Below are 21,470 nucleotides of genomic sequence, written 5' to 3'. Positions count from 1 at the left end.
GCAATACTAAGCTTTGGGGCACGCGTATACCCTATTTGATTTTATTGCTCATCAGGATCGCTACCAGCCTACCCTAAAATTGAAATTCTTTTAGATAGGATTATAATAAATTAATCTATGAAACCTTGGGCGTGGTGAAATACATCAATCGAAAGGGTTTGACGTTCTGAATCGATAACTGTAATTAAATCGTTCAAGAGATGACGGAGCTATGAGCTAAAAGTTTACACTTGAAAAAACAAAAACAAACTTAGAGCCGTTTTATGAGCCGCTCATCCGCGGCTAAATATCATGAAAATTGTTTGTTTGTAGTTAAGCGCAAAGCTACGCAATGGATTACCTGTGCTGTGTTCACCACGGGTATCGAAACTTGGTTTTTAGCGATATCAGCCTTCAAGACTTACCACCGGAGGCACGTGAAAATGGTATTTCAAAGAAATATTTATTAAACAAGAACAACGAGTAAAAACCATTATTTTTCATTATTATTTAATTAATGTTCAGGTTCAAAACATTATTTTTAATTATTATTTAATTCATGTTCAGGTTCACGTTATATTACATTAATTTCGACTCTCATTCTTGAGAGGCAATGTATTCAAACAATTCGTAAAATTGGAATAATGTGAGTAAACCGATCTCCTGAAACTTTCCAATTTATATTGTTTCTAAAATGCTGTCAAAATAATAACTAGCTACGCGTGTATTTTTTCAATAGGTTGTTGTTTTGTTACTGCAAAGCTGTTCAATGGACCACCTGTACTATGTTTACCGCGGGGAATCGAGCCCTGGGTTTTAGCATGTAACTTCGTAAACTTACCTCTAACCCACCGGGAGACATTTTTCAATAAGGATAACCTGTGCACGTAAACAAGCAAAAAAGAATAAATACAATAACACAGTAGACTATACGACAGTATATAACAATAATAAGTCAAGATTTCTGTTGCTGTCTCTGTGCCAGATTCTTAAAATCGATTCAGCCTTTCGTCTTTATAAATCACAACCAATGACATAAGCTAGATTCGTATTACTGAAGTTAACCTACAGGTAGCGTTCTACATAACGCCCTTTAGCTACGATCGAGTCTTACTAGAAAGTAAGCGGACTAAACTCGACTGAGCAGAAGCGTGTATGTTGGCTGAAACGTTGGTATGGTAAATTCCTAAGATGTTTTAAAAGATGTGTTGTCGCCGCTAAAGTGATCGTTTTAATCACACTTTGATTTTCTGTATTTTATCTCGTACATTATTCCATGGGGAAGAAACAAAGTAAGCTAGGGAGTGACGTAGTCTCGAGACTTGTGAAGGAGACTTATTGTGAGTAATATTATTTGTCATTTGAGTACAATTATATCTAGTAGTAGTGCTGGTAGTATAACTTAAGACTGACCTGGTGTTTGTAACGGTATACATAATACACGCGTTTACGTGTTTTAACCTATAAGGTTTAAGAGTTTCCGTTTTGTATCTCGAAAACTTTTTTTTTTTTTTTACATACATATTCAAGTAATTATTTGTTTTTCTTCAAGGAATAAGGGAATATTCCATTTGGGAATCGATAAATAGTGATTTAGCAATTATCTTTGCAGAAGGGTTAAACTTTAGAAATTAGACTGTGTCGCTCCTGTTGATGTACATTGGGTTTTATAAAACGCAACGACTTGGAGTTAGGTCTTTCAAGAAAGGTGCTTACACAAATGTTGATGTACATTGGGTTTTATAAAACGCAACGACTTGGAGTTAGGTCTTTCAAGAAAAGTGCTTACACAGATGTTGATGTACATTGGGTTTTATAAAACGCAACGACTTGGAGTTAGGTCTTTCAAGAAAGGTGCTTACACAGATTTTGATGTACATTGGGTTTTATAAAACGCAACGACTTGGAGTTAGGTCTTTCAAGATAGGTGCTTACACAGATCTTCTCTTCAAACGGTTATCGAGCCGTTTTTATTCAGAGGTGTTTACATGTTTAGCCCTATCTGTTCTGTATCAGAATCATATATTCCAGTTTGAATGTGACAAGTGAAAAACAAACTGGAATGGAGGAGTAGAAAAACAAACTGGAATGGTGTCACATTCCGCGTCGAGGGCCTCGACGCGGAATGTGACATCACCTTTTTTCCTTTGCAGAGTGTTTTAAATACGTAGTCTGTGTATTTGCATATGCTTGGCCAGTAATTTGATTGGATCCCCAGACACGATGTACTTGGGCTAATGAATCCTTAAACTACCTTTTCTCTTTTTGTATTGCTTTTTTGTGGGGAGGAGAATTGTGAATGAATTGAAAATACGTTATCATATTTCCAACAAACTGTATTACATCGGCCTGACGTGAGCTTGCATTTGTACTTTCCTAAAGGCGATGAATTTTCCCTTCTTATTCACCCACAAACATGAAAATTAAAAAATGGTTATAAAAAAAAATATTGTTTGTATTTCAGCAGTTGTTTGGGAATAACTAAACCCTTAAAGAATATTTGGGCAAATAAATGTTTTCGTTTACAACAGTACCTTGTGAATCTCTATATTCTACAAATACAATATTTAACATAGTCAGTATACTGCTACATAAGTAGTCACGAAACAACAATACGGCTGCAAGGCGTGTGAGAAGCAAGGCATTTTTGTGCCCTTTGAACACCCATTTATTTCTATCAAAAAATATAAAAATAACTACAAACAAACAAGATCAACTTGTAATAGAAAAATTGTATAAAGATAGTTGTAAAGTTTGAAAGGCATATGCACGAAGAAACTTTCTTTAATAGCTGTGTAATTTCTATAGAACTTATTAATTATTGAAAAACCAAATGTAGCCCTCCCTTCCCGTGTGTTATACGGTCTTAAGTTAGCCGTACATATCCGCTTTTGAATGCCTTTAAACAATATTCCTCTATGAATGCTTGTAATTTAGCTATTTAAAAGGGTAATAAACCGTAAAGTGAAGAAAGTCCCAATAGGTTTGTCAGAGTTTTGATGAATTGATCGACGATGCTGTATATTGTGTGTTGTATAGTCCCAACGTTGGCTAAGATGAAATTTAACAATTTTTAGCCGACATTTATACAGCGTAAATGATTGCCTTCGAATTCTAATGGGAATTAATCAAATCTGTTAAGTAGATCACGAGCCGCCTCTAGGGTATTATTTTCAAACCAATAGTGAAATAGCTTCCTCGTCGTATCATTCCCTGTTCTAGTAGTGGTAGTACACAAACTCTTTTGTAGAGCCCTAAATTTCTTCATAGTTTGGGACAAAAGTTAAAAAATAAATAAAAATCATACACATATTTGTGCTTGAATGCCCTTGAGAGATGATTATTTGCTTTAAACTGAGTAGGAGTTGCGGATACAACAAAAGAACCTTATGATGCTTTATTCAGTCGTCATATGGGATTCCAGTACAGTAATACCTTAATTTAGATTTCAGAGAAGGAAGTAGACGTATATTAACTTTTCACAATTCGGTGTTATCTTCTCTTCCGTGAAAACAAGATTGTTTTTCACGATACTAAATAGTCCAAGTTACATAGTTTGGAGGACAATAAAAAGTAATAACTCGGTAGAACCAGGATTAAATTTACTGTTACTGAGGTATACCAATTATGAAAAATAGCAATGTGTTTCAGGAAATGTGTGTGTAACAGCCGTATAATGCTGAAGCCGTTTCCTGTATTGTTATACATCTGAATAACCAGATGATACAATTAAATACGTGCAACAATGTTAAAAAAATCTATTTCAAGCATGGTTTTATGACAATTCTGTAGAAGTGATACGGATAGAGTAGGTATTCGTTCTGACATAGTGTCAGAGGCACGTGCAAAGCAGTGTAACTGAAATATTATAGTATTTTTTATATACTCTTTTTTTTAGTGAAAACCAGTGTTGGACCTGTTAAGAAGAAGGTGTCTAACAATTACGAACAATTTCACTCATGTTCCATCACATATGTTAACTATTAAAGAATCATCATTTACAAGCTTGAGATTTGATAGCGTGCATAGAATAATTAACAGAGGCGCTTACAGATGAGGTGGGGTAGACAACCGACACCGTTGTCCTAGGCCCTATCTCTAGCGGTAGTGGGTGTTCAGCCCTGTCATGAATTTTCTTAATTTTATTTAAAAAACTTTTGTATGCCGCCTGTATGTCTCTTTCAGGGGTGACAAGTAATAGGAGTTTTGTTGAAATGGAGTTATAATAATTAGAAGGATGTTTGCAAGAAAAATCCTGTCAGTGTGCTCTCTGGATTAGCAAGGGCACCTTCGGGGGGGGGGGGAGCAACCGAGACAAAAGGCCTGTCCCGACCCCCAAAATTCTTGGCTGAGACCCTGGGATTAGCATAAATAAAGTTTAAATTAAGACTTGACGAATTATTTTAAGGTTGTTATAAAGAAGCGATTGGTTAGTTTTGAATTATCGGTGGAAGTTTCTTTGGTAAGACTGGCTCAGGATATTCGTCAACGGGGTGAAGACAAACGAAAAAGCCTAGGGTAACGCCGACCTGAGCCAGTCCTACTAAAGCTGACTAACTTTCTGTTGAAAGTTAACAATAAAACTGTTAATCTATAAAATATTTTTGTTAAAATACAAAATGCTAACATTTCTTATGACTACAGTGAACGTCGTATTTACTTCTTTTTTTTTTTTCTTCTTTCTTTGTCCAATAAATTTGTATTTACTTTGTCAGTGAGTTAGGCTTACTTACAACGGAAAATTAATTTTTCACTACATGAAACAGTTTTCCATTTCTAACCGAAATTCTTAATCGTGCGAGACCAGAGTCGTTAGAAAATATAATCAATTATTTAATTAATTAGATAATCAGATTACTTCTGATCTCTTGTTCTAAGTCATCGTATTAATTTCTTATGTGCATATTTATACGATTTTCATGTTTGTAGTTTCGTTATTTAATAATCACATTGTGTTTGTTTTCTGTGTATATTTTGCTTACTTACATCTTCTGTCTTCGAGAGTGGATAAATAGGGAAGGGAAAAAAACTGGTATTGACTGAAACTTTGTGCCGCCAGGGGCTACATGCATGTCGTTAGATACCCTTCGTGCTGAAAATGTGTTCCTTTGTTTTGTTAAGAGAAACCTGAAATATTAAGTTTTCGCCAATTATAAACTGATCTTAAGCTAATCTCATCGCTAATGTGCATCTCCCTTTACTTGTTTTTAACAATGTCTAACTTAATATTAAAAATAATCAACTTGCACTAAAATAATTGCTATCTGTGGTCCTAACTTCATGTGCTGTGTAAAACTTAAGTATTTATTTTTATACTTCCCATTACACTGGGATCTGTGCGCTATATTCAAGCGAGTTTTAAGTATGCAAATTAGCAAGTCACGTGAAAAAAAGTCGAGATAGGGGTCGCACTGGAACTGTATATGTATATCTCTAAACTAAGTTTGACATTATTTTGGGTTGCGTGATGACACCGAAAATTAATCAATTTTGGGAAGAGTATGTAACAACCCTGTTCCGATGTAAAATATTTGTGCACTTAAATAATATAGATGTCAGATCGGGAATTTATAATTTACAAGACGGGAGTATATCATATACTTAATTACATGAGGAAACGAAGGAATATGGATCAATTGGAGATACCAGAACCATCCAGAAAAAGACCTACAACAAGTTGCCTCAGCCGTGATAAGCAAAGTACAGCGACTTTTAACAGGTGAGAATCCACGAATACAAAAATCGGTGACAACACTCATCCACGTGACTCTGGCGACCGTACATAACATACTAAAAAATATCTTCGTCTTGAAACGAAGCCTACAGGTTTGGATGTGGCTTTCAGTCATACTTCCCGTTTAACCATCGCATACCTCTAGCAGCTGGAGAATGAAAGAGGCATTCATGCTATTCCATAAGAAGACATATTGGTCAGGTATAAGGATGCAGTGTCTATGTGATTTCAGGTTTCACGTCATATCCATTCAGCTGTCGCATATTTCAAGTAAATTGAAAATGAAATGTTATATTTCATAGCAAGACAACACTCTTCTAAATATTTCCTCTCCATTTTAACAAACCTCATCTATGGATTTCTGTGCAATTGAACTATTAAAACGGACACTGGGAACTATCCTCCTTGCACACTAGATGGCCTAACAAAAATCCTGCAGGTAGGACGGGTGTGCTTCGGACATTACAGCCTTATGATAGAACCGTTTGCAATGGGGAACTACGCTGCAGACCTTTTATCAAAATGCACGGTCGTCAGATAGGGCATGGCCGGACATAGCGCCATGGACTGTAACGACGTAGTGACGCTCAGAAATCGTTTTAAGATAACATACTCAACTCTATATACGTGTTTCTTGAAACAATATTATTTTGAGCTATGTTTTAAATTAAATAGCAGTAGAGCTTGTAGAACAATGTAGGTAGGCTGAAGAGTGAGTGCCGAACATCCCCCAGTGTCCAAGGAGGTACTCACGTAATTAACAGACATTTTTCTTAAACTAGAATACCATATTAGTTTTAAATGGATGCTCGGCATTGCTTTGAAATTGAGTAACTTGTTCATTATGCTGAGGGAGATTAGCTGGAGTTATTATAAGAAAGGATTTAATCTGAGGGAACAGATTGTTAATAATCATTTAATGATTGAATTTAGTGCGCGCATAGAAGAAATAGGTAGAAAAAAGCGTTGATGAAGAATATTTTCTTAACAAGTGTCGTGAAAGTTGATAGCAAAAGAACAAAATGTCGTCTAGTTGGGCATTTCAGAACTTCCGAAAAAGAGGAAATTAAAACTGGGCAGAATTCGAACCTTAGTCTTTGTTTGCCGGACAGATGCTTTAACCGACAGCTAATGGGTCTCAAATACCACACCTTTAAGTTGTTACTTCATGTTTTAGTATGGACACAAGTGGAAATATAACTGTTTTAAAAATCAAAAGTGTAGAAATTAGTGCAACAAAAAATGAGGAAACAAGGTAGGAATGGGTGTGGTGTAATAAAACTTCCCCTGTACAAACTCGCAAACTACACGCTATCCACTTCGTTCGTCAACACCAAACACCACTGCTTCAGGTCATTAATAAAGTTTGTATTTCCGGTTTTCGCTGTTTTATTATTTTTATTTTTTTGCTGTTGTTCCCTGGCTGTCTTAAACTTTATCGGTCTTACTATTGTCCAGACGTATAATAAACAAAGATTTTGACCATAATTACACCGTATTAACGTTTCACACACGCCAAAACAAAATAGTTTGTTTTACCTGTAGTTATCCGTGTATTTAACCTTATTTGTACATGCAGCAACTTGGAAGAGAGAATTATTACATATTATTTAGGATACGTTGGAAGTTGTCGTGACTGCTTGGAAAATGTAGAGGTGATCTGAACTGTGACATTCAGGATTGAAAATCATGTATCACCAAGGTAACTAAAACAATCACGAAATTTTAAAAACCTTATTAGGAACACATCACGTGTTATTTCATGTATATGTTCCAAGACTGACGAGTTACTTTTCCTCGGTAATCACAAAGTTTAGAAACAACCCTAGCAGACTAATTTGAGGAGAAACTTTTGCGCCACCTATGTATTAGTCGGAGTATTGCCTGAATCCGGACTGATTTGAAAAATCTCTATCATATGTACAGGTTGCATTGTTATCCTTATAGTATGTGTTAACAAAACTTGGTTTAAACAGTTATCAATAATTGTTTATTTTAGTGTTTAGAAGTAACCACTCGATATTATTTTAACATCTCGCGTAATTTTACACCCCCATACCTAAACGTTATGTTTATGGATACAGATCCAAAATGAACTGTGAAAAAGAACGAAGCAAAGAATCTGTTTTGTATTTTATGGCAGAGTTACTATATCAGACTATCTGTTGCCGTCCGCACTTCTGAACTACTGATTGAAGAGAAGGCAGCCAGTGAGAACCACCATCCTTATAGAATATCTGCAACATAGAGCTTGAAGTGGAAGGAATATTTTGTGGTATAGCATGGATTCAAACCTGGACTGGCAGCTCCGAAATCCAGAGCTCTGTCGCAAAGCCAACCTGCGCTATGAAGCAAATAAATATATTAAGTATAGTAATGACTCTATACAATGGAAACTAAATCAACACAAAAAATCGGCCTAAAACAATAGAACTGATTGAAAAAATAATACAACTGGCAGAATGAAATAATAAAACTAAGTATTAAGTAGCACAATTCACAAAACGACACTTTACAACAAACAGGATGAAATAAAGCAGTTAAAAAAAAAACCTCAGTTATTTGTTAATACTGCAGTGGATATGTATCTCATTAGCAAAGTAGCTTTGCAGGGTAATAAAGCCTTTACGATCAACAACAAATTACTCGTATGAGGGACTCCATCCCGACGATTGTGTGTGTGTGTGTGTGTGTATTGAAATTCAAATTATATTTTCTGTCCAACGTTTGTAATCACTTCTGCGCATGCGCAACAGGTAACTTTCTGGTTATAAGCTCGTTTTCCACGAGCCAAGATGATTAAATTCTTTATTATTTAGATATATGGTGAGGGTATGTTGACAATATTCCTCGTTCGACACAACTATCGTATTTATAATAATAAGATGTTTTTGAGATGTGAAATTTTAATCAACAGAGGCGAATGTTTGACTTGTGAATCTCACGTTAAACCAGCACGTGGTGACATTACATTTTACACTAGGTTATTGCATCGTATCTCTGAAAGTGGACTTTCTCTTCCCCCCCCCCCCATATAATGCTTCAAGTATTCCATCTAGATTAAGATAATGATATTCAGAAAATCGAGCCAGACTATAATCATTTCACAAATTCATAATGAAAGCTACGGGCGTCGTATAATTAACAAACCTAGAAGGGGGAAAAAAAGTGTGTGCGTGTGTAAATAAAAGGACTATGGCTTCATGTGTTTAACTAATAGCGTTACTAAAAAAAACACATAATGAAGCTTATAACAGTTTGAACTTCGATTAGTTCGGAAACCAGGCATTAATCTCCAATATTTATTCAGAATTTATATATACGGCTGTGTTGTCTTTGAAGCTGAATTTAAGGGTAAATGCGTATAAAAGATTCTTGATTGCAGATTGACCTGTAAATCTTTTTTTTCTTCGCAATTTAAAAATATTCATAAAACATCATTTGTAATATTTCAACATCAAAAATAAAAGGCTTACGAAAATTTATCTAAAATTCTGTACTAAATTCTATATAAAAGTTTTTAAGAATAATTACAGTAAAACTTTTCCACCAAATTCTACGTGTGTATAAATTCAGAAGCATCTGGAAAACTTATTTAAATAGCTATAAGCATTTATCTACAAAGTTGGTAAATCTTCAGAAAAAAAAATATCTCGAAACTCTTACAAAATGTCTGAAAGAGTATCGAAATATCTATAAATTTCATTTCCAAAAATATAAATTAAAAAAAAATTACAACACACGAGAAACCGGTTGAAACTGTAAAACAAAGTAACATAATCAATACTTTTATACAGAGTAGGGAGAAACCTGTTTTAAAGGTTGACACTATTTAAACTGATGTTTTTTTTAAATGAATGTATATAGCGTTACTAAAACGTTTAGTGGTTTATATATGTAAATTATAAACACGTGTGTGTGTGTGTATGGAAGTATTCATTGTAAATTTAACATATCTCCAGTTCTAAACGATATAGGATATAAACACTTGAGTTAGCAGAAGCAAACGGTTTCTGAGCATACCGTAAAAAAAAAAGTCCTGCAGAAACTCGAGAAAGTGCACACTGACGTACGCACGAAGATAGGTTAATTCTTGCTGTTATACATACCTCTATATAGAAGCCTGCCATCTCTCCAGTGAATTCGTCTTTCACTGTGAACATCTTTGTAGAACCCCGAGGCTTGATTCCAATGGATAAGATTCGCACTACTCCCATCGTTGGTTCATGAAAATGTCACTTGTCATAAGAACAGGCTGGGCTCAATTGATTAATCAATGCAGCAGGTGCTGACGTCATATACGAGAATATTCATTAGTGTTTGTGTAGCGTGCCCCATCTGTATGCTCTTGTTTATGTGAAACGTTCTTTATATATTATAAAAGGTATATATATATATATATATACCTTTATAATTTCATTTTTTAATTACTTCGGGAGCTTCACACAGAAAAGGACGTGGGCTCGGCTACAATGTTGAAGCACAGCAGAAATAAGAAGAACAAAATACGTTCAATATAGTAGTGGTAGAAAAAACACGTGAAATAATCCAATTCAATTCGTCCACGAATCATCGCGACCCAATAAAACTGAGTAAGGGGCTATCTAAATGCTCCGACATGAGTAGAACGACTGATCGTACGAGATATCTAAAAATTGGTCAACACGTTGACAGTCTCCCTATATATACATGCGATTTACCTGTTTCTGTTATTAGTGTTTCTACCGATAGGAGCTTTCCGACACGAACGCGTCACGCTGTCGAACTTTGCTAGTACTTGCTCTTACAGAGTTCTTGCAAGAGTGCATAAAATAACACTTGATGCAAGAAAGGGGAATATAACTCAAATGCTAAACACTTTTGATGCAAAAGTTGTAATTCAACTCAATAACTGCTACACACTGAATGTATACTAAAGTACGAACAGCTATAACTTAACAGCAACAAAAACAGATAAGTTAGCGCAAAAACTACTCGATATTCATGATGCAAGAGAAGATGATATAAACCGAATGTAAAACGCTTTTGATGTAAGAGGGAGTAATTTAATTCAAAACTGCTAAACTTTATTCAAATGGAGTCGATTTAATGCGACATTAAGAAATAATTTTTGGCGTAAAACTATTAGCGTGCTGGACTGTGGAGCTGAGGTTCAGTGGTTCTCGTCCCTCTACGCAAAAAAGAAAAGAAAAAATCTCGCTCCACAATTTGGGGCCGTAGGTGCGTTATAGTAGTGAATGTCAAATACCATTATTCGGTCTGTCAATAGTAGCCGAAGAATTGTAGATGGGTAGGTTTGACTAGCTGCATTCCATATATTCTGTTATTTTAAAAGGAGGAAAAGCTAGCGCAAATACCACTCACTCGTGTGGTCTTGGTCGAAATCTAGCAAACACACTAATCTTGACAATCGCTAAACATTGTTGATACAAAAATATTTAAATACTACACACTTGGCGCAAAGAATATAAATAAAACGTAAGAACTGTTATTGTTTTGATGCAAGAGCAAGTAATTGAACTTGACAATCACTACACCTTCAATGATTTAAAATACGTTGAATAACGTTATAACCATTAGGCATTATGTTTGAAAGAGTAGGTAAGTTAATGCAACAATTAATATAAATATACAGATCGATAGTTCTTGTGATATTACATACATATTATTTACTTTATATACTATCAATATACAGCTTCCCAGTCAGAAGAATAAAGTAGCATTACAGTACCTTATGTGCTACACGCCGCTGCTTTCGCGTCGATACCAGATCTCATCAGCTGGCTCGGTTGAAATGTTATTTGAAGTCATTTCCGAGATATCGGCTCATATCGTGGCGAAGCGTAATCTACAGATCAGCACTGAAAAAAAATCAACTCGAAGTTTAATCTATTTTTCGATTCGCCACTTGTCACTGAGTTGTACCGGCTTCAGGGGAATCCCCCCCCCCAGTAACAATGAACAGGAGAAAATTGAAAGAATATAAGCTTAGATTGGGCTTCGCGTATATTTTTAGTGTTTAAAACAACTCGTCTGCTGAATAACTTGAAAGAATGCATCTGTATTATTAGTTGATACATATTCTATAAAGTCTTTAATCACCGAAATGAGTAAAAAGCAACTCGAAACTCCATACAAATACTATAGATAATTATTTTGTGTGATTATTACATCACAATGAGACTGACAATTTTTAACAGTTATCGACGCGTGCGGTTGAAACGCTGATACATTTTCTCTTACTGAGAATGTAGAGCTAGTAAAACAAAAAAAAAAAACGATTTGTTTAAAATTTTCACTGTTGTTCTGATGTGACGCCACACAAACCACCCATCTGTTAGATCACGGCTCGCCAATAGAGGCGTTACATAACCGTATTAATTAATTACTATATACGACGTGTAAGTTACATTAATAAGAGAGGTAGGTTCTTGCAAAGTCTCATCCACTAAGCGGTAAGGAAACGTTGTCTATTATAAAGAGTTTACTAATACTAGAAAACCAACAAGATTAGTATACCAATAGTCAGACTTTTGTATTCTAAATACATACAAGAAATGCAGAATTGCTAAACATTATTGTAAAAAAATAACTGTAAAAGTAATAAATAAATTGATAAAGGATTATTCATATTATAAAGCCATGAAAATCTTTCCATCAAATGCATTGAATATTAAACTTAATATATAATAAAAAAAAAAATAAACTATATTACTAGTTGAATGACATTGTTGATTCTAAGACAAAAAAATAATTAATCAATCAATCACTAAACACTTTGGATATAAGAAATCTTAGTAAATTGACGAAACAAGAACTTAAATGTTTTGTTGAAAGTAAGTTCAGATATAATGTATCGGTTGCAATATAGCTTGAAATCAATATCTGCTGGATATCTAATTTGAATACATTTTGCAACGAATCAATTAACTAATACCTGTGGGCTGTTTTGTTATCTTAACGCAAATGATTTAATTTAAGTTGACGTAATATTTGAGGGCGGACATTAGTACATGGCTGAATTATTCACAATTAAGCACAATTTTGATACAGCCTGTTTTAGTAATATGTAGACCATTAACTTTATTTTTTTAATTTGAAATTCTCCTGGTTTGCCTTGTTCTAATTGCACAACAACATAAGTACACTTTACTTCTATGCTAAGTACCTAAAAATTACAAATAGAAAGGAAAAAGACGTAGATTCAGGTATTCTTTTACTTACTCGGATAACGCTGAATCTTCGGTCAGTTTAACGTATTAAAAAGAGAGATGGGAGTTATATAAGTATCCACTATGTTCTGATTATTAGAGAAGTATTTATAAGTATTAGTTTTGAATAACATACTAGTTTGTTTGTTAAATTTCGCGCTATTCGAAAGTTATCTGCACTGATCGTTCCAATTCTGAAGCGATAGAGGGAAGGAAGTCAGTCAACAGCACCCTCCGCCAACTCTTGGACTACAATTATGAGACAGAATATTTGGATTTGACCGTCACTCTTATAACGCACCCACATCAAGTCTCAAGGTGCAGAGCGTATATACATATATTGTGGTAATGAGGCGCTAAACTCAGCCCCACCATTCAAAAGTTCGAACGTTAACATCTGTTCGATTTACCAAAGATACCCCAGTGCTTAATCCTAGAGTGTCCGATTCACCATTTTGATTAACTGATTTTCAATTATTATTTTTTGTAAAATAAGGAAAAATTAGAATTTCAATATATTTAAATCCTTTTATATTATTAAAACACGCGACACTTTACTGACTTGTAAGTTGAGCTAAAATTCAAAACAAAACTTGTAATTAGTTGTTCGAAAACTTCAAGCGTTAAGGAGCTGTTAAAAATAACATATTGGCGTTTTGGGTATTAAACATTAAAATAAAACTTAGCGCCATATTTTGTTTTCGTTAAAAGCATCGCCCTTCAGTACAGTTGCTGAAATAAATATTTCTGTGGGGTGTATATTAAATTCTGAATCTTATTGTGATGTAATCAAATAAATAATTTGTTGAAAGTCTTGTTATATAAACTGCTGTTAAATTGTAAACCTTCAAATCTTTAAATAGGCATTTCAGTAATTTTATAATGTATTTACTTTTTAAAAGAAAAGTAATTTTCAATCGTTTTTTTTTCTTTCTAGTTTCTGAAAAAGAGATAAAACAGTGGTAAGTTGTATTTTTTTCTGATTTAAATTTTGTTAAGTAAACAAATCTCACACTTTGAAAATCAGCCGATAAAAATGGATATTTCTCAAGTACAAAATACTGTTAATTTGGTTTGTTATAAAACGTTCCGTTAGTCTTAGGAAAACTGATGCACTAAATTTGACGGGATGTAACAATTCAATGCGTATTGAGAATCGTATTTAATCTTACTTTTAACGTTCGCTTACTTCTGAAATGTATAAATAATAAATGTTTTGTATGCCATTAGTCAAGAGAGACGAGTTTTAAGGAAGTTTAAATCCATCATATTTAGGTGAATGTTTATTTTTTTTTTTCGTAATCTTCACCTGGATACAAGTACAACAAAAACTAAGTTGTCTAAGTATTAGCACAACACTAATTTCATCTTGTCTGTTATTTGTTGTTGCTTCAGCATTAGCCTCAAAGTGAGAAGCCCAAGAAACGTTACTTCGAGAAATAGTTTTACAAATTATCAATATTGGTTTAATCTTATGAATATAAACAGAATTCCTAATTAATGAATGCCATTTAAACATTCTACTTAATATTTTTTTTTTTACAATAAGCAAAGTAAGCACTGAAAAAAAGAAGAAAAAAGGTATCCCATATTCTTCAATTGAATAGGATGTGAATTGGCTATTCACTAAGCCTAATACTCAAATTAACGTAAGAAACGTTGATTTAAAGAAGAAAAAAAAAACGAATGTTTCTAAGTATTATGAACATTTTCCTGTTATGTCTGTTTAACCTTCCATTAATTTTTCATATAATAATTTCAAGAAAATTGTTTTAGTCTAAAGATTTCCTTCCTTTTAGATAATAGGTGGTGTCTTGTTACTTATATTTAATTATAAACATGTTCAAAATTATTTCATCTTAAAACTACTTGCCCTAGGGAACAAAATGTCACTAGTCACACTGATAATCATAAATTTCATTCAGGAAAGTTTGGACATTGTACAAGGTATTTGAAAAATATATTATAGTGCATAACAAAATCGTTTATATATTTAAAATCACGTTGGTGATTTGAATAAAAACGTGTATCAGTGTGCAGGATAAAGGACCAATGAACACTGTCCAAACAGTGCTTGCAGTTGTGTTGTTTAGGAATGACCTTGATAGACTGACGAAAAGTATATTGAACATCTTCTGTGACCTATTTTTGAAACACCTTGTACCATGTCCAGAGTATGTTGCTGTAATTTCTCGTTATCATTTTTCTAAACACTACACGTTTAAAAGTAACTCAGAAATGTTTTGTATCGGCTTGATTTTTCCGGTGTGACTAAACCTTTCGAAAATATAATTGCCCTATTTTGTTATGAAATGTACCATCTGTATTCATTCATTTAGATTTAATAAATGTGATTAGTTGTGTTAATCATTTTATTCATTACTTTAAATTTTTTTCTCACGTGATTGCTAATGTAATAATAATAATAAAAAAACGCAAGTTTGTTCGTTGGTAATTTTTAGAAATTATTTTATTCATTGTTTTCCAAAACTAATAATAATTACTTTACCTACTGATTGCTTTTAATCTTAATATTTCTCATTTTATTCTCAATATTTACTTTTAATAAGATTTCAGTTATTTTATGATTTCGAATAAAACACTTTTAATTTCCTCCCCATAAGCCAAAGTAGAATGGCTGAAAAAAATTTACTGACACTTTTACAGATAGTTGAGTCGTATCCTTTATAAAGTTTGAAACATGATTATAGTAAAGAACATAAAATATAATACACTTAAGTTGAGTTTTAACCTCATAAAAAAAAAATTGTTTAAAAAGCAACACGTCTAATTGAAATGAATGTAATAATATAAAAAAACAATTTAAACGAAAAACCTTCTGAGATGTTAACTGTATTATCTAATAATTATTAACATTCATTTACAACTTGTGTTCTTTACATTTTAAATGTATTAATAAAATGTTTTTATGCATTTAATTGTGTTGAAAGTATTTCATACTTTTGCAAGTATATAATGTTCTATTTCCTGTGTATTTTATTTCCAATTTCTTGAATTATATCGAATACACGTTTTTTTTTCCTTCCAGGTACAAAGGCTTTTTGAAAGACTGTCCTAATGGGCAACTTACAGAAGAGGTCAGTGACGTAACGTATCATAGGCAGATATGACTGCCTTTAAAATTTGACATTGATAGACGAATTTTGTAGATTTCAAGGAATAATCTTCTCATTAGTTTCCAAACAACCCAAAAAGAAAGTGTCTGTGTATGTAATTTAATGTCTGTGTATTTTATATTATTTTCTTGATAATAAATTTCATTCTGGAACTGAAGCATAAAATATTAAGTTTCGTTTTTGTAGGGGTTAAGCATTTGTGCAATAGAGACTTTTGAAAAGTGCCAGTGGATCGATCCTAATAATAATAAAAGCATAGTCAACGCTGTAAACATTTCCAAACTTAATTTCTATTCCAATGGAGTTTGCTACTAAGGTTGGTCGGTGTTACAACTTGATTTCGAAACTCGTAATGGGGAGGGGTCTGAAAATAGTAATTGATGACCACTCAAATGTCGAATATATAAGTGTGAAATGAAATTATGTCACGTGCAATACTGTACTCGTGAATAGAAATTTTGAACTATATCAACATGTCTGTAGAAGTCGTTAAACGCAAATTAATCGTAAAATCAAATAGTAAGTCGAAATTCAGATAAATAATCATTATTCATATATTTTTATTTAATCTTAAAAGTAGAAAAATAATGGCACGCTGAAATTTTAGTTTGTAACTAAAGGAGGACTGGCGAGATTAGGGATCAAAAGTCAATGTCGCTGTTAGTATTCAAGTATTACTGGCGAGATTAGGGATCAAAAGTCAATGTCGCTGTTAGTATTCAAGTATTACTGGCGAGATTAGGGATCAAAAGTCAATGTCGCTGTTAGTATTCAAGTATTACTGGCGAGATTAGGGATCAAAAGTCAATGTCGCTGTTAGTATTCACGTATTATCTCATTTAAATACATATAAAAAAACTAGTTTTTCACACAAAGTTCAAGTTAATGAGGTCAACAGAAACAAAATAGCGGACATTTACGTCTTGTCCAGAGAAGATGCTGTGATTTATGAATATTTTGTGATATGCAAATAAGATTACCATAAAAAAATGTTATTTGATTATAAAGAAATTTCCTGTATATTATGATCTTGTTTGAATATTTTGAGTTTTTACAGTATTATTTTTGAAAAAAAAAATTGAACTTGTTACTAAAAAAAAAGTGAAAAGAAAATGCAAATTTCCTCATTATCTACTATAACACCAAATCCACATTTATGAGTGTTTGAACTAGCTTTAGTAGAAAAATATCATCATATAATACGGGGGGGTGGGGGAGCATGGCCAGGTGGTTAGGGCGCTTAACTCGCAGTCTGAGGGTCGTGGGTTCGAATCTCCGTCACACCAAACATGCTCGCCCTTTCAGCGTTATAATGTGACGGTCAATCCCACTATTCGTTGGTAAAAGAGTATCCCAAAAGTTGGCGGTGGGTGGTGATGACTAGCTGCCTTCCCTCTAGTCTTACACTGCTAAATTAGGGATGGCTAGCGTTGTAGCGTGTAGCGTTGCGCGAAATTCAAAACAAACAAACAACCAAACAAAATAATACGGGGGGGGTGTTTCCTATTTTAAAAAGTAATAATTAACTAACTATAGAAATACAACCATGCAGTTTTCAACATCTTGTAGCCCAACTCAAACAGCTTTTATTGATTTATCAGTAGACTTTTACGTGTGCACCATTATTAGCTCTCGACACATCTGACCAATATTCGATTTCAGTCCACGTTTGCTTCAACATATACACAGTTACAGTGGCGATGGCGTCCGTTGTCCTGGGTTTTAGCTCCGTGATGTTTGCTATAAGTGTGCGATATACGATATCCGTACATTATCCCCAAACTTCTTTATTTACTGGAAACTGTAATTATGCTGCACCACAGTCACAGACTTGATTTCTGCAAGCCAAACAACACATTGAGCTTTTTCTTGCTCAGTTGACATTTTACGGGGTAATACTACTCACTGGAGTGAAAAAAAACAAAAAAAATGTTTTAGCTGGGCTACAAGATGACGAAAACTGTATGGTTGTATTTCCTTAGTTATTTAATTATTAAATTTTAAAATAGGGAAGATAATTTTGAACCACCCTGTATTTCATGGCACATCAAACTATCTAAGCAATACAAATTAAAGAAGAGTTGAAATATGGGGTTCAAAGGTCAAGAAACACGTGCGAGTATAATGAGGCAAAATGATCTAGTGCTGTGGATGTGAAATGAGTTGAATTGGGCTATTCGAGAAGTGTTCTCAAGTATATGGTCGTGTTTTATTCTTGTTACATGTTATATAATGCATGAAATGAATCTCATTTCATTTGGGAGATACTTTGGGGTCATAAAAGTAACTACAAACCTGTTTATTGAGCAACTTTTTAGTTTTTAATGATTTTTGTACTGTAAATGTTTATTGATTTTACCAATTACTTTATTTTAAGAGCTCTTTCTAGTATTTAATTTCTTCAGAGTTTAGACCGTTAATTATGTGCGCGTGTGACACTAATGTGACTGAGACTTTTATAGAAATTTCTACTATAAGTTTATTTCTGTTATTAGACTAGATCTCTTGTTTCGTGTCTCAAATGTATATTTCCAAAGAAATTAAAACAAGTTTGCTGGTATCAATTCACGACAGGGTTTTCAGCGGATCTACAAACAGTTTTTTCCACAAGGCGACCCTGCTAAATTTGCTTCCCTAGTGTTTGGAGTATTTGATGAAAACAAGGTAAGAAGTCGGTGTCATAATTGTGTTTTATACAACGTTTAAAAACCCTATATTTCTGGGCACTACTAATAATAAAAAGTATAATTGTATTAATGTGTGTTTTATAAAATGGCCCAAAATGAACTTTTCGGCCAAACTGAATTCTTGAAATATTTTCGACACATGTGACAACTCCCACTTGTTGCATATTTCAGCGTAACGTGAAATATTATCCTAATATATTTTATTGCGTTGATTCAGCTTATTTTCTTGAATCGCGAACAAAATTTGCTGTAGAATATTAGGCTTATTTTACTATATTATTCAAATTAAACTAAGTACACTGTATTAGTTGATATTCATACATTATCCTAGTCTGTTACGTCAGCTTATTTTCCTGTATTATTCCTGTTTAATCTAATATATTTCTTGCAAAGAAAAATACTTCATTTTGTACTTATTTTAAAAGAGGTTCTTTTTATCAGTATTTACTAACTTTCATTTGTTTTTCTATACAAATTGGTTTCTTTCATCTGTTCATCCCTATTTTTGTAATGTTTTACTGTAACAGATTTTACAATATTGATGTGGGATTAGCCGACATAAAAGCAAGCGCATACAATATTCCATTACCTCTTTACTTTTATTAAAAAAAATAAAATTACTATTAAAAATGTCTGATACTTATAAATCCTAGGACGGAACAATTGAGTTCGAGGAGTTCATCCGGGCCTTGTCTGTGACATCACGCGGGAATATGGACGAAAAACTTGTTTGTGAGTAGATATACGTACAATATAAAAATTGTTTATAAAGCGATTATTTTGTGATATCTAAAAGATAAATGACGTGACTAATTTTATATTTTTTTAATGAAAAATTTGTGTAAAACTCTGTGGAGTAGACTCGCTAATTTTAACTTTTTTCTTCTCTTTTGTGCGGATTTGGGAGATGGTGTTCCTTTATGGTTAGCGTGCTGAACTGTAAATCTAAGGACCCAAAGTTCGCGTCTCGTAATCAGTAAATCGTGCACCACACTTTGGGGCTGTGGGGAGGGGGTGCGTTATAACATTGACAGTCATATTTCAATATTCGATTAGAGTAGCCCAAGAATTGGTGGTGGATGCTGTTCCTTTCTCTCTAGTCTATCATTTCAATAGTTAGCTTTTGAGTAGTTTTGCGCGAATATCATAAACAAACGTATATCGAAACCAAAACCAAGATGTCTAGTGTGAAATTCAAAATTAAGGCCACTAATCATAGCAAGTTTCAACTATATATACTTATCAGAATCTCATAAATAAAACTATATATATATTGGTAATAGCGTTGGTAATATTCCGTCTACAAGACATATTTCCAACCACTCTTTCCTCCCACAAAAAAGAATAACGAGTTAGAATATTTGGAGTTTCAATTGGGAGTTAGGTATCGGGTCCACTACGTCCCAATACCTCCTCCTATTCACAGCCCTAGCCAGATATTTCGGTTTTGGTTTTATTTCTGATTTTATCGTTTATTTACAATAGATGCGACTTCTAGTATTAGGTCAGCTTTATTTACTTGTACATCGATTTAATGAATACTTCTGTAGACTGCTTTGAAATATAATTTTCATCTACGTAAAAATGTTGTCGGTGTAAAAACTGTTACAATTAAATGTTCCTAGACATGTGTGTACAGACTGTTCTAACTATGCATAATCGACACACTTAAAAACGTTGTCAGTTTCTCAGGTGTTACTTTATCGAAGGTCAGCCAGCTCGCAGACATCTCAATATCCGTTGTTACTCATGCTGAAAGCCAATAGTGTGATTCAACCTGGTATTGAAATACAGACAAAAGTGCCTTAAGAGTATTTGTGAAAAACAAAGAAAAATATAATATCGTATATAATAACACTTGGTGAAGTTCTAAGCTTTTTTCACTATCTTAGTTTATTCAAGACCAAAATACAGTTTGTAAAATGTTAGGAAGAAAGTAAGTGAAAAAAAAACGTACAAGACTCTCGGATATTCGATTCTGATTGTTGTATACGCAAGAGTTGTTATTATTTTCGGAATATATCATAAAAGAAGCTTTAAAGCTATTTTGAGGAATAAGTTTATATAAACATGACAACGAAGATACCAGTTTATATTTTTTGTTTTTACAGTTCTGCAACATGGTTGTTTAACAAGCTTTTAGGTATACGTCTACGCCAGTAAGCTATAAATTGACTCGAAACTGCTATATATTTCCTCACTTATTTTAATGTGCTTCTTTGTAAAAACGTGGGGTCTGGAAAAAGTAGCTAATTTTATACACGTATTAAAAAAAAATTGTAAAGTAGAAGTCTTCAATAATGTTTTTTTTGTTTTGTTTTGTAGAAAGTGAAAACAATTAAAAATAGATTTATTTGAGTTTATTAAATAAAGTGATTGTTTGAGCTTCTCTATAACATTTTGGGGCCGAGTGTGCCCTATTAGTTAACGCGCCCTGACTGTGAACCCGACGAAATTGTTATTCGCGACCCATTTCCATAAACCCGCTCTGTAATTTGTAATTAGCCCCGCGCCCAACCCTCCTCCTTTCTCATACTGGACTTGGGACCAGGCAAAGGCGGAGGTTGGCATGTTTGGTGTGACGGGGATTCGAACCCACGACTCTAAGATTACGAGTCGAGCGCCCTAACCACCTGGCCATGCCGGGCCTCTAGTGAACATTACCTGTAAAAACCAACCTGCTACAAGTAACTGCAACAACAACTTCCGTTGGGAGGTGTTG

General features: G+C 33.6%; 1 protein-coding gene across 1 annotated transcript in view; it reads left to right on the top strand.

Annotated features, from left to right (window-relative positions):
* The first annotated feature begins 1,075 nt into the window (after positions 1–1,075).
* LOC106460973 (frequenin-1-like) overlaps positions 1,076–21,470 on the top strand; it is a 25,038-nt gene continuing 4,643 nt past the window's right edge. Inside the window, exons 1-5 of the mRNA XM_013920739.2 lie at positions 1,076–1,319; positions 13,862–13,886; positions 15,974–16,022; positions 18,636–18,725; positions 19,402–19,480. Coding sequence (XP_013776193.1) covers positions 1,256–1,319; positions 13,862–13,886; positions 15,974–16,022; positions 18,636–18,725; positions 19,402–19,480 — 307 coding nt within the window. The 5' untranslated portion in view covers positions 1,076–1,255. The remainder of the gene's footprint in view (positions 1,320–13,861; positions 13,887–15,973; positions 16,023–18,635; positions 18,726–19,401; positions 19,481–21,470) is intronic.

Source organism: Limulus polyphemus, unplaced genomic scaffold, assembly GCF_000517525.1.
Source record: "Limulus polyphemus unplaced genomic scaffold, Limulus_polyphemus-2.1.2 Scaffold36, whole genome shotgun sequence".
NCBI classification, from domain to species: Eukaryota; Metazoa; Arthropoda; class Merostomata; order Xiphosura; family Limulidae; genus Limulus; species Limulus polyphemus.
This window is presented reverse-complemented; position numbering and strand designations above follow the sequence as displayed.